Source organism: Mycteria americana, chromosome 6, assembly GCF_035582795.1.
Source record: "Mycteria americana isolate JAX WOST 10 ecotype Jacksonville Zoo and Gardens chromosome 6, USCA_MyAme_1.0, whole genome shotgun sequence".
Taxonomy (NCBI): Eukaryota; Metazoa; Chordata; class Aves; order Ciconiiformes; family Ciconiidae; genus Mycteria; species Mycteria americana.
The window spans coordinates 49,931,839-49,945,114 of NC_134370.1; the positions used below are offsets into that span (position 1 = coordinate 49,931,839).

General features: G+C 36.3%; 1 protein-coding gene across 6 annotated transcripts in view; it reads left to right on the forward strand.

The window, feature by feature from the left end:
- The window catches only part of SCAPER (S-phase cyclin A associated protein in the ER), a 169,542-nt gene that overhangs the window by 37,179 nt on the left and 119,087 nt on the right, over positions 1-13,276 (forward strand). For 4 of the 6 annotated variants that reach the window (XR_012776219.1, XM_075505714.1, XM_075505715.1 and 1 more), the window contains exons 9-15: positions 6,828-7,090; positions 7,562-7,804; positions 10,096-10,266; positions 10,760-10,835; positions 11,299-11,416; positions 11,750-11,861; positions 12,304-12,444. Coding sequence is in view for 5 of the 6 variants with exons in the window: in XM_075505714.1 (XP_075361829.1) it covers positions 6,828-7,090; positions 7,562-7,804; positions 10,096-10,266; positions 10,760-10,835; positions 11,299-11,416; positions 11,750-11,861; positions 12,304-12,444 (1,124 nt within the window). In the remaining variant the exon portion in view is untranslated. The remainder of the gene's footprint in view (positions 1-6,827; positions 7,091-7,561; positions 7,805-10,095; positions 10,267-10,759; positions 10,836-11,298; positions 11,417-11,749; positions 11,862-12,303; positions 12,445-13,276) is intronic. The other 2 variants (XM_075505716.1, XM_075505717.1) reach the window with 1 other exon arrangement.

The window sequence follows — 13,276 nt, forward strand, 5'->3', positions numbered from 1 at the left end:
GAACCCTGAGATTGTCTTCGGAGATGCATTTTTTTCCATTTACTTTTTCATGTGTGGTCCCAGATGACTTTGTGCAAAATCAGTAGGCAGGATGTAGAAATGGATATTCTGAAAGACATTAAAAAGGAATTTTCATAATTTGTTTTTTTTAAAAGAAAAAGTACTGGAAGGGCATGTATTAATTTAAGATAGTTGTACGTTCAGCCTAGTAGTAGTACAAGTCATGTATAGTGGTTTGGAGACTTGTGGTATATTATGAAACCTTGTACAAGTGTCTTGCAATTTAACGTAAGTGAGTTCAGTAGCATACGGATTCTTATGCTTAGAAAAGAACAATCAAAACCATACTCCAAGAACAGTTGTTTGAATGGGAACTGATTGATGCTGTTTGCATGAGGGATTATCTTGCTGTATATAGTTGCAGTGAGCTGGTTAGAGAACAGTAGTAGTTTGGCTGAGTTTTCAACACTGTAACTGAAGGTATAATTCCACTTTTCATTTTTGCCAGTAGTTGAAGCTATTCAAAATGAAATCTTTTTCTGTTGACTATTGCTCATGTTAAAGTGATGGACTCCAAGCTGTTGTTAAAATAGCTTTATTACGGGTTCTTGTGCATATAGAGAATTTTATTAGCTATACTGGGAATAAAACCGATCTGCACTTCCATACGGGTAACATTTTTAAGAAGCTTAAAGGAAAACAAAAGACCTTATCCTTATGTTAGTTTTAGGCGTTTAAAGGGCTGAAGAGTCAGTGGTGTGCTGTGTTTTATTGGCCGTTACCTGCAGCTGATGAGCTCCAAAAAGAGCGAAACCACTTGGGTCCTGTAGTACTGGCCTATAAGTGTTCAGTAATTTTCAAAATCAAATATACTATACAGTTCAGACTTGAAACATTTCATTTTAAGAAATAACAGTCATTCCTTCTAGAGGCTTTGTTTATTCTTAAGCATCTCTTATCTCTGACATGCAACATTAGAAAATGTCAATGATTTTCTCATCACTGAATTGTAATGTTTTTAACAAATCAAGTTCTCTTTAGGAGCATGTTATCCTTTGTATGTAGGCTAGAATCAGTTTGGTAAAATTAAATTAACCTCGCTGATTGGAGCACAAGAGGATCTGTGAAGTTTACACAAAGGGAGTCACAAAGGCTCTTCACATGCATTATTGAAGCAGATATGAGGCTTGTGTATCATCTGCTCTGCCTGTCCACCAGCTAATGCACTCACAGCTGTTAGGTACTGGATTCAGGCCTTCTGGGAGGGAGAATTCCTCCTGCCACTCTGTAATGCTCTCTTGCCCGCCCTAAAGCCCAGCTGGGGCTTACAGTGACAAGATTTCCCTGAAACACTTTTTTCTCCAGTGATTTCAAACAGCGTTATCATGAGGTCTCACAATGGTTTTGTGAAGTGGATGAGTTGTATGATACTGTATCTGTTTCATGGTTGATGGAATTTCCAAATTTAACTAAATAAGTCCTTAGGGAGAGAGAAAACATTATTTTTCCAGATATTTCTTTAAATTATTTTTTTTCTGGATGCGTAATTAAATGAGGTTAAATCATCTTATCTCATTTCCCTCATTAAACTCACTGTTATCCTCAATATTTTCATGAATTAAAAAAAAATAATAATTTGTCTTTCATGCTTGAGTGTTTTCTACAATATGAAATGTAGTCTAGTCTTATTGTCTGACCAGTTTATGGCAAGATAAAATATTGGTTTAGTAACAGTAGTACACAGAGGCAGTAGTCTAGCATGAAATTAATTCCCAGGTGCTTGTGGTAAGAGGTGAGATAGGTGATACAAGTTTAGTGTGTGTATTAAGACTGCAAGTAGGTGCTTACAATTAGAATACTTGTTTATTGTTTGTGCATAACTTAGGAGAAAGGGCAGTCAAGAACATGTAAACTTCTCAGAATAGTGAATTTTTTTTCTGTTGCCACACTTGAAATCTAGTTTTATTAATTATTATTATTATTATGATCTTTCCTGTATTAATTGTTCATGTCCATAGTTGTGAATAGATGTTCTTTGTAATGTAGCTAAGGCTTGACTTCGCAGAACATACAGCCCTCTAAAGTAACTGTCCTGGTTTGGGCTCAGACGTGCTGGCACCTGATCTTGTGGAAGTGTGCATAACTTCTGCGTATTGAGAACAAACTACAGGAATGTCATCACAGACAGCAAAGGACAGTTTATTCCTGACTGGGTTGTGAAAGTCTTAAGCACAATTTCTGTTGGAAATTTTACATTCATTTTCTTTTTTTACACCCCCCCACCCCCCCGTATTTAAAGTTATCATGAAAAGCAGTCTGACAGTTAACATTTCTAATTCAAGTCTTGCCTGTTAACTCACTATCTCTTGTTGTGGTTTGTAAATTTACCACTCCTTGCACCACTGCATTTTCTCTGGGTTTCTCTTATTTATTTTATTGTTCTCATTTTCATGTCGTTTGCCCTGTAACTGTGTTTCAGCTGAGTTCATGTTTCTAGATTTGCTTCCAGATTCTCAAGTAATCATAGTGTCCCAAAGTGCCTCTCAGATAAAGTAATACTACTTTAAATTTAAAAAAAAATATGGGCTGAAGTTTAGTAATGAGTGGGGAAGGTCAAATAGGCTTTGGTAGTATATTACTTACAAGTAAATTTTTAAGAAGGAACACGCATCTCCTGAGGTAGAACTCCTAAGAGTTTTGCACATACTTGCCTGAATTTATTTTATTGATGTTGCCAGTAAGGCTGCTTGGCCAGTTCTTCCAGATGGAGTAACTTCGAAAAAGTAAGGCCCTGGTGGCTATGAGGGCCTCAAGATAACAGATGGCTTGTCACTTCCATGTAATACAAGAGCAAGCAGGGACAGGGAAGTTCAAATGAAACTAGAGAATGATCAAGGTAGTCAAATGAATTATTCATTAACAAAACTCTGGGAGTAATCAAACCCAGCATGTGATACTGAGCATGTGGAGATGGCTACTGGGCTATATGAAAAGAATTCCAGACTTAGGGAAAAAAAATGAAGGAAGGGAGGAAGGGTGATGCCCTGCTGAGTTTTAACTTTGCTTCAGATTAGGAGCTATGTGATCTAATGTCAATAAATGTCTTAGCTTTGCAAACTTTTTGTTAAAAACGGGCCTGGAAATGGCTGAATACTAAACTGATAAGTGAATTAAAATGAAAAAGTAAATTCTTGTGCTAGTTGTCAGATGACATAAAACTGTTAAACTGATTCCAAATATTTCAACAGTCTGAATGCGTGCTTGCATTAAAAACTGTTTTATATTTAAAGAATTCACCAAACAATATTCTTTCAAACACAAAACGTGTATTTCTGTGCTGTTAAAATAACTGGATGAGTCTTGAATAATAACTATGAATCTGACAGTGAACAAATACAAATTAAAAATTGAACATGTATGGCTTTTACTAAAAGATTTGTTCTTCTTGTAGTAAGTGTGATTATGGCTTTGCCATGCTCTGAATAATTTTATTCTGATTAATTCTATCATTTTAGAGTACTATGAAACCAGGAATCAACTAAGCAAGGCAGGCAAGATTTTTTTTTTTTGTAGAAGTCACTTCAGTAGATATTAGTAAAGATACTAGTAAAAGATATTAGAAGATATTAGTACAATTATTATTAAGATACATATGATTAATATATCTTATTATCAAGATGTTAGTAAAACTATAATTAGGTAGTAGATACTACTAAAGGGTGTCTCCTGATCTTTTTTAATGTAGAAAAGATGCCTTATGCAAGATCTGACTTCAGTTTTCAGGACAAATAGAAGTGAAATCTTGCAACAATCTTGTTTCACAAATGACAAGCAAAAGGAATTGCAATCCAAAAGTCTGCTGCAGTGAAGCAATGGAGGGTTTTTGGTTAATTTCAGCAGTCTTCTGAACAGTCTCTTTGTTGTCTGTATGTTACTTGCCAGGGAAATTTCTTGGCCAAATTTTATCATAAACTATATAGAGCAAAATCTTTGTGGTTCTACCAATTACAGAAGTCAGTGGGGTAGGAGCAGCTGTGATATACAAGGGGCCTAAGCATTGCTTGTCCCACATGATGCAGGGCCATATTCTACACAGGCTGTGTGCCTGGAGCTTTCTGCAGTAAATCTGTTTGTGATTCTTGTGGAATTAAAACCCTGTTCCCTGGAGTATTGTTGGGGATCAGATTGTCTCTGAGAGGGTAATAACATGTTTAGATAACTTGGTCCTGTAGCTAATAAAATTTTTTCCATATAAAGATGAAGAAATGAAAATAAAGCCAAAGTCGATTACAGGGGTCAAATAGAAAGTCTGTGGTAAAGCAAAAAATATAATCCGTATCTTTTCGACTGCCATTCCCCTCTCTAATCAGTGGTGCATACTGAAGCATGTGCAAGTGCACATAGGGGGAATGAACATAGAAAGGCTTTTTGCAGAGGTATGCTGTCTCTGGTTACCACCAGTAATCCGAAGAGATCAGCTACAGTCATTTATACAAAGTTTTGGAATTTTGTTTACTTTAAAATATACAGCAAATTTTCTAGAGTAAAATAGTTTCAACAGTAAAATATCAAATTGAATTATCTTTTTACATCTATCATATTATCACTATTGTTAAGGTTTATGAATAATTATATAGTTATGTAAAAACAGCTATTGCATAAGCCAAGATAAATTTCAGTACAGTCCTGTTAACTTCACTGGTAACACATGATTTACATCAGCCATTGGTCTAGGCTGCTGTGTTTCATCCTGAGCTGTTAAAAGAATCCCGTAGTTAAATGAGCACTTCATGTTTGTAAAATGCTAGATACCAAGGGCAGCAAAGTACGAAAGTGCCATTAGTTCTGGTTTAGGCTAATTTCCAGTTTACTGGTTAGTGCTGATGTTGAACATCAGTTCAAGTCCACCTAAAGGTAGTTTAGTCCAGTAGGCACAAAGGTTTTATCTTTTACCTAAAATAACTTTCATTTTTATTGACAGTCCTATGACTGTGCTACTGCAGTGCCTTGTAGTATAGCTCTTTTCGTGAAAGTGTTGGTATCAGAATTTTTGTACTTTTTTTAGGGTTGCCAGAAACACATGCCCTGGAGGGAAATTTAAAAAGACACTGTGATTTTTGACTATGAAAATTAATGTCAAGACAGGTCCTTTTTACGTACTGTAACTTGCTTTAAAATAAACACACATGTTCTGAAAGGAAGAAAAAGTATTTTGTTCTCTTATCTGCCTATGGGTGTGTTGACCTGCATATAGATGTTATTGGCAGTCCATAAAGATGGTTCATTTCTTGAAACCTAACCATCATGTGTTCCTACAGAAAGCAGGTGGTATTCTTAGAGAGCATAACACATGTATCTTATATTTTTTAAGCCACTTTATATTTTGCTTTTAAAAATCAGATCTCTAGAACTGCAAGTTTTAAGCCAGTTTTTAAGTTGGTAACGTGCACTTCATCATAATGTACAAATCATTCAGTTTTCTCAGCACCCTTGGGTGTTTCAAATTACATTTTTTGACAACCAGGTAGACTCATATTTATTCCTATTCATATTTATGTTAAATTTTAATGTTTGAGCACTGATCTTTATGCCTGAGCTACAGGACCATCTGTGTTAGTAAAAGCTTTAGAAATACCCAGAGAATTAATTTTCTTATACAAGTTCTATTCTATTCTAGATTTTTTCCCTCTCTAAAGCACGCAATTTAGTGTTGCTTTTTTCATTCTGTACTCCTCCAGATAAAAATATAAATAACCAATAATGTTGCTTTTCTTCCTTTTATGTGAATGATCCTAAAAATAGTTTATGCCAAAAGTATATTGGAAAATATCGTGCATAGTTAGTTCTTGAGTTTTTTGCAAGAACTTTTGTTCAGCAAATAGACACGTGTGAACTTATCTTTCACACTTGTGAGTTGTACCATCAGGTCTCAAAATAATCACTTACAGTAATTTCAAGATGTATGGGAAATTATGTGCTGGTATTAATTGCTGGCACAAAAATGTTATATATGGAGAAGGGGGTTCATCTTGATATTGTAGAAGTCTGGTCACACTTAAGACCTGATACTTTAGTCAGACAAATGTAACTTTGAAGGCTTTTCAGGTATGTACGAAGATTAGATATCAGAAATGTCAATCAGGAAATTCTATTTAACAGCTATTTAGTCATCAAAGTAAATTGAAGTAAACTACTCTTCTATTTTCTCCTTCAATTTGTAGTCCCACTGTAGCAATATTTTGCTATTTCCTGGAATCCAGGAAAAGAAATTTTCCAAAAGCTGACACTGATTAGTGTATTTTTATTATCAGAATGAAACAAATGGAAAAAGTAAAGAAAACATTTCTGGAAGAATAGTAAGCCACATTCTGGACAATACTTTCCACACTAAGATGTGCAATTATGTCTGTACTTGCAGAGATTCACACTTTCACAAAAGGCCTCTAATGTTACTGTTGCTACAAAGAAGAACAAGAGTGTGGTTGCTTTCTTGTGCTTTACTATCTTGTGAAATAGCAACATAGGCATGAAAAGGTTTAAGTACATGTTGCCATCTTTCACATGGTTTTGCGTAGGAGGAGCTTAGCTTCTTGAAGTAACAGAACTGGTCCCATGAATAGAGTTGTTCAATGTTTGTGAAACTGATAGCACTCCTTGAAGTAAAAAGCTTTGCTAAAGAATATTTCATTGATTGTTTTTGGTGTTGATTTTTAAAGAGAACATTTATATCACACAGCTTGTGTGATACTGTAATAAAATAGTTGTTTATATTACTTCTATTTATAAGCCTCCCTTTCTTAGAATGGGGTGGTTTATTTTTTATGTAGATCGAAAGGATGCAGAGGGCTGGGAAACAGTTCAGCGTGGAAGGCCTGTTCGATCTCGATCCACAGCTTTGGCAACAAAAAATCCTGTAGCTGCAGAATCACTAAAGTCCAAAGGTGACGGTGACAAAGAAAATGTCATTTCACCACCATCAGAGAATAAGCGTGGGAGTTCGCTCACTGACAGTGCTGCATCCAAAAGCACAGAGCTTGTACAGAAAGATCCTTTACATCAGTCTGAAGGTCCTCTTACTGAAAGGACTCAGGTCAGTACAAATTTGAAGCATTTTCTAACCTTAAATCTTGCAACTTTTTCTTTAGAGCATTTTCTAAAGGTAGTGTTGTCTAGAGCTTTTATTCATTAACCAGATTGGAAAGGGATTTAAAAATAATGGCTATTTCAGTTACATTTATGGAAACACGTTAAGATGTTGACACAAATATCAAGTTAAAAATCACGAGAAGAATCATGTATTTTACAATACTTTGGACAGGTTTCCCATGTTTTCCAAAAACTCAGTATTAGGCACATCTCATATATAGAAAATTTCAGGTAGAAAGATCCAACTTTCGCAAGGTTATGAGCAACTGAAAATATCTATACATGGAGTTATTTGCATCACTCACTGTAAGGTTGCCAGCTATTAAAAACCTTTTGACTGTAAAAAAAATCCTTTTGACTGACTTGAAAAATCAGTATGTTACATTTCATTAATTTTGCAAATGCCCCTTGTTAGTTCACAGCACACGCCTCAGAAGACAGTGGGAGCATTGGCACACCGGTGCAAGAAGATTCCTTACAAACAATTTCTGAGATGCCTCCAATTCTCACAAATACTGACTGTACTTCAGAAGCTCTGCAGATTAATGAAGCTTCCTCCTTGGTCACTGATAGTATAGACCAGCATCAAACAGAAAAAGCTAAAACTGAAACTGAAATGGATCCCGCAGATATTTCAAATGTGAGTGTTGCCAGATTGGTAAGAAATCTTATAAGATTTCTGAGTAAATAATAAATAGAAGCCGTAATTTTCTCATTCTGTGTTGCACAGTGTTTATTGTTAGCCTGCTGGAGAAATTGTAGAAAAGTCTATGAGGTACTTACTGTAGAAAAAATAATTTGTTGCACAGATAGAATAGAATAGAATCATTTAGGTTGGAAAAGACCTTTAAGATCATCAAGTCCAACTGTTAACCTAGCACTGCCAAGTCCACCACTAAGCCAGTCCCTAAGCACCACATCTACACGTCTTTTAAATACCTTCAGGGATAGTGACTCAAGCACTTCCCTGGGCAGCCTGTTCCAATGCTTGACAACCCTTTCTGTGAAGAAATTTTTCCTAATATCCAGTCTAAACCTCCCCTGGTGCAACTTGAGGCCATTTCCTCTTGTCCTATTGCTTGTTACTTGGGAGAAGAGACCGACCCCCACCTCGCTACAACCTCCTTAAAGGTAGTGGTAGAGAGTGATAAGGTCTCCCCTCAGCCTCCTTTTCTCCAGCGTAAACAACCCCAGTTCCCTCAGCCGCTCCTCCTAAGACTTGTTCTCCAGACCCTTCACCAGCTTTGTTGCTCTTTGGACACACTCCAGCACCTCAATGTCTCTCTTGTAGTGAGGGGCCCAAAACTGAACGCAGTATCCAAGGTGTGGCCTCACCAGTGCCGAGTAGAGGGGGACAATCACTTCCCTAGTCCTGCTGGCCACACTATTTCTGATAGAAGCCAGGATGCTATTGGCCTTCTTGGCCACCTGGGCACACTGCTGGCTCATAATCAACTGGCTATTGACCAACACTCCCAGGTCCTTTTCTGCCAGGCAGTTTCCAGATACTTTTCATGATAGGATTTAATTACAGTACAGTTCTGGAACTTAAACTAGAAAGATATAAATGTGTTATTTGGAATAGAGAGATCTGTGCTCTCATTACTTTTTTTACATATATGTTTGCCATAATTTTTCATTTCCTTCCACTATCAATCATTTTAAGTCAGACTCTCATTAAATTCTTACTCCAGTTTTGCTAATTATTCAAACTGGAAACACATGGAATATCAACATTCTGTTAGAAACAAATGTAGACCTCTGCCTTTTAAGACTAGCTGAATGGTTCTCTTGGGTCTTCCTGTAGAACTAGCTATTTGAACAAATGCCATTCTTAAGCAACAAATATGAAGTCAGTATTCTGGTTTTATGTGGCTTCCCGAAAATAATGTCCTTTCTTGTCTGTAGAATTCTGCAGATTTCAAGGTGTGTCTGCTTTACTGGGATTCTCTGAGTGGAGAATTGCAGTAATGCCATGTAAAATCCGGGTTATGCTTTCAGGTTTGGTTTTGGTTTTTAGTTTTGGTTTTTTAGGGGGGTGTTGTGTTGGTTTTATTTTTCAGAAACTAGGTTAAAATTCTGATTTGCAGAAGTTTTCCTGTAAATTGCTTTCCCTTTAAAATCTTTTACAAACTGGACTCCTGCTAGGTAATTTCCAAGTCAAGTATCTGTTTGTTTTTAGAGCTGATTTCTAGCATCTCATCCACTAACATTGTTTCAGATTCTCAATTATTAACAGTTCAGGATGCTGGCAGTTTGGTGCGATCTGCGTCTCTTGTGAGCATTTTACTACTCCTGATTAGATTGCTTTGAACACCTATTTGTGTATTGTGGCATGTTGTTTGGTAGCCGGAGTGGAAATGAACCAGTTAGTACTGGACATTAGAGTAGGAGAAGACAATCAGTCAGCGTATTCAGGCTTACATTCTTGCCAAACTATCTTGTCATTCATGCTGAAAACAAGTATAGCCCGAGATTCCGTAGTATTAACTGTGGTAAAGTTTCCAGATCCATTTCATCTGCAGATCCATTTTCATCTTTAAATAATACTTTGGAGCATGATTCCTTTTTGGGAGATAATAGCAGGGCATGCCATTGATGTTTCAGAGTATGTGTTGCTTAGTCCCTAAGGCTAGGTATTTAAAAGAATAATTAGAGAAGAACTGTCTTTGTTGCTTTTAATGACAGTGTTGGTGTAATATGTTTTGGAATGATATGAATGATAATTAATTTCGTAAGTGTTTCGTGTAGCTATTAAATGAGTTAATAGCTGCTAACAGTTTTAGCAGGGTTTATATTTAAGTTACCTTCACAAAAGTTAGCAGTAAGGAACTACAAGTAATTAGAAGTTGAACAAAATGTCCGATGATTGATATTAACTATATGGAAACCACTTTTTTGTGCCTGCTTCTGATTTTGTTTTTTTTTCTGGTTTCATGTTTCCTACAGTCTATGGCAGAAGTCCTTGCTAAGAAAGAAGAGTTAGCAGATCGCCTGGAAAAGGCAAATGAAGAAGCCATTGCTAGTGCTATTGCAGAAGAAGAGCAATTAACTAGAGAGATTGAAGCAGAGGAAAACAATGACATTAATATCGAAACTGACAATGATAGTGATTTCTCTGTGAGTGTTCAATTTGTTTTAAAGTACCCAACTTCAAACTGTCTTTGATGTCAGTGGAGTATGAATATAGAATTTGTTAGTATTCGTTTTTGCATTAATGTAACCTGTTTTACATGCAAATAAAGTAAATAGTGTCATGTAATAATTACACTGTACTGTCTAAGGTATATTTAGTCTTACTAAACCCAGCACAGTGCTGCTGAGTGGTACAGTCCTCCAATGTTGCAGTCATTGTCCTGCTGCCTGTTTCAATGTGCAAAACTGGGAGAGCTGGGACTTGTTTTTTTCATTGCTACCGTACAGGAGCTACTCTAGGTGAAGCAGAAGTCTCCGTTTCTACTGTCAGAAACAGCAGGAACAGCATCTGTCTTTGAGATGGCTAGTTCAGTTTGAAAACATTGCTGAATATCGCTCAGTTTGCGCTGTTTAATAGGTGTGTGTACCTGTGCATTAAGGTTTATGTTTTTACTGTCTGGATCATATTAAATTTCAGGCTAGTATGGGCAACGGAAGTATATCTTTCTGCGGTATGTCTATGGACTGGAATGATGTTCTGGCAGATTATGAAGGTAAATTTTCATATATTACTGTGCTTACATTGAAATCACAGCAAAATTTAGAAGAATTCCCATTTTACTCATGGCTAGTTAAGGTTTCAGAAGATCCTCCTAACATCTAAATATTATTCCAAGTTATGTTATTTTTTATGTTATTTCCTTAAGAAAGATGGACTTGTGAGTTCAAACTATCTCTGTGTGTCTTTTGTACTTCGGCTCTCTTCCCCCATCTCTCTATTAGAATTTTAAAATTTGTTGTCCAGTTTTATCTTAACATTTGGATAAAAGCGTAATAAAATCATTAAGCATTGAAAATGCACAGGGATTAGAGATGTTTTAGTCTGTGTTTGCACCTTACTTAGGCTCAAGAGAGCCATTTGAGAGAGAACTTCAAGAGGAACTAAGCTTCATTAATTGCATTTCTCCCAGAAAAGTGTGTTTAAATTATCTAAGTCTTTGTTTTCTTTATGTACAGCTCGTGAATCATGGCGCCAGAGTAATTCTTGGGGAGACAGAGTGGAAGAAGAGCCTGCACGTCCACCTGGACATGGAATACACATGCATGAGAAACTGTCCTCACCGTCACGCAAAAGGTTTTAGAGTTATTACCTGTTTTGATTAGCCAGTGAAAACAAGCAACCAAACTCATGGCTGCATGAAACTATTCATAAATTTATGTTCTTTAAGTCTGTGGGTGGAAAGTGTTATAGAAATCAGTATATTATTTTCATAACAAACTAGGCTTGTGCTACATTGTCCAGTAAATAAAGATTTGAAGACTAGAACAGTATTTACATTTAGGGGAAATAATTGCCCTCCAGTGGCCTGTTTGTTTTCTCTTACTGAAAATGACATAGAAATGTTCACAATGCTGTCAGTTAATGTTGTCTCACTTGCTTTTGCTCTGCTTTGTTTTTTATTAAAAGAACAATAGCAGAATCCAAGAAGAAACATGAAGAGAAACAAATGAAGGCTCAACAGCTGAGAGAAAAGTTACGTGAAGAAAAGACACTGAAGCTTCAAAAATTAATGGAGAGGGTAAGCTTTCTGTAATACAAAGGAGCCGGTCTGCTGCCTTTCAGAAAAGCTTTTTTTTCCACATAGTTTAGAAATGTTAGAGATTAAAACTAGCGGTGAAATTAAATTTTCCTCTGAGTCTGAGTTCACATAGTTTTCACAGATGACTTGTGAATCACAGATATTAAAGCATTATTTCAAATCATGAGATTCTGAGAGAGTGTTGCTGACAAACTATACTGACTCAGATTCAGGGAAGGCATGATAAAAGTCGAAATGTGTTGCATGTATCCAACATAAATGCTAAAACTCACCAAACGGAAGCAGTTAGCAAATCAGTGTACTTTAGGTTAAACTTAATGCAGGCTTTGTGTAGGGCATCAAAATGTTTTATTCCTGTAGATAAATTTCAGTCCCTATTTTCAGTTACTGTATTAGTAATGAATTTACTCATTATATATAGGAGAAAGATGTACGGAAATGGAAAGAAGAATTATTAGATCAAAGACGCAGGATGATGGAAGAAAAATTACTCCATGCAGAATTTAAACGTGAGGTGCAGCTACAAGCAATTGTGAAAAAAGCACAAGAGGAAGAAGCTAAGGTAAGTTATTTTGTTTTAAAGGGGAACTATTTAATAGTTGTGCGTGTATATGTTTTGTACTTCAGAGTGCTCATGAGTAGGTTGTGAAGGATGGTGCAAGTTAGATATGAACACGTATGAACCATGAAGCAGATAAATGCCAATCTCTAAAATGGGCAATTTTTCTCTAATATGAATTTAAAATTAATTAGCTGTTATTAGACATCGTGGTGGGTTGGACTGGAAGAAAAGATGGGTTGAAATAAAGAGCTGATAGTCATCTTGCTGCTTTTGTTCCTCACAGAGAGTATGGCAGCATTTTCGGTGATAACTAGTCCTCCTTGAAGGAGTAGAAGAGCTGATTATGCATTCTCTGCTTTCTAGCATGTAGAATGAGAAGTGGGGAGAGCTCATTGCTCTTCTCCTTTGTTAAACATCCATTCTAGATCCACCATTCTGTGTCCTTAAACAATAGTTCTGTTGCTGTGTTTTGTACAGTTTAACATTGTTAAACAGTTGGAAACAAATAGAAACCTACAGTTAGCACATGGCAGTTACTCTAAAAAAGTATTTTGTTAGTGCTCTTCTGACTTTAATACGTAATTTCATAAGCCAAGCACTAGATGAATGCTTTTTGGTTTACCTTATTCATATTACTTTGATAAACATTGTTGTGGTTTAACCCCAGCCGGCAGCTAAGCACCACCAGCTGCTCACTCACTCCCCTCCACCCCGGTGGGATGGGGGAGAGAACTGGAAGTGTAAAAGTGAGAAAATTCATGGGTTGAGATAAAAACAGTTTAATAATTGGAAAAAAAAAAAAAAGTAAGGAAAAGGAAAATAACAGAGAGAA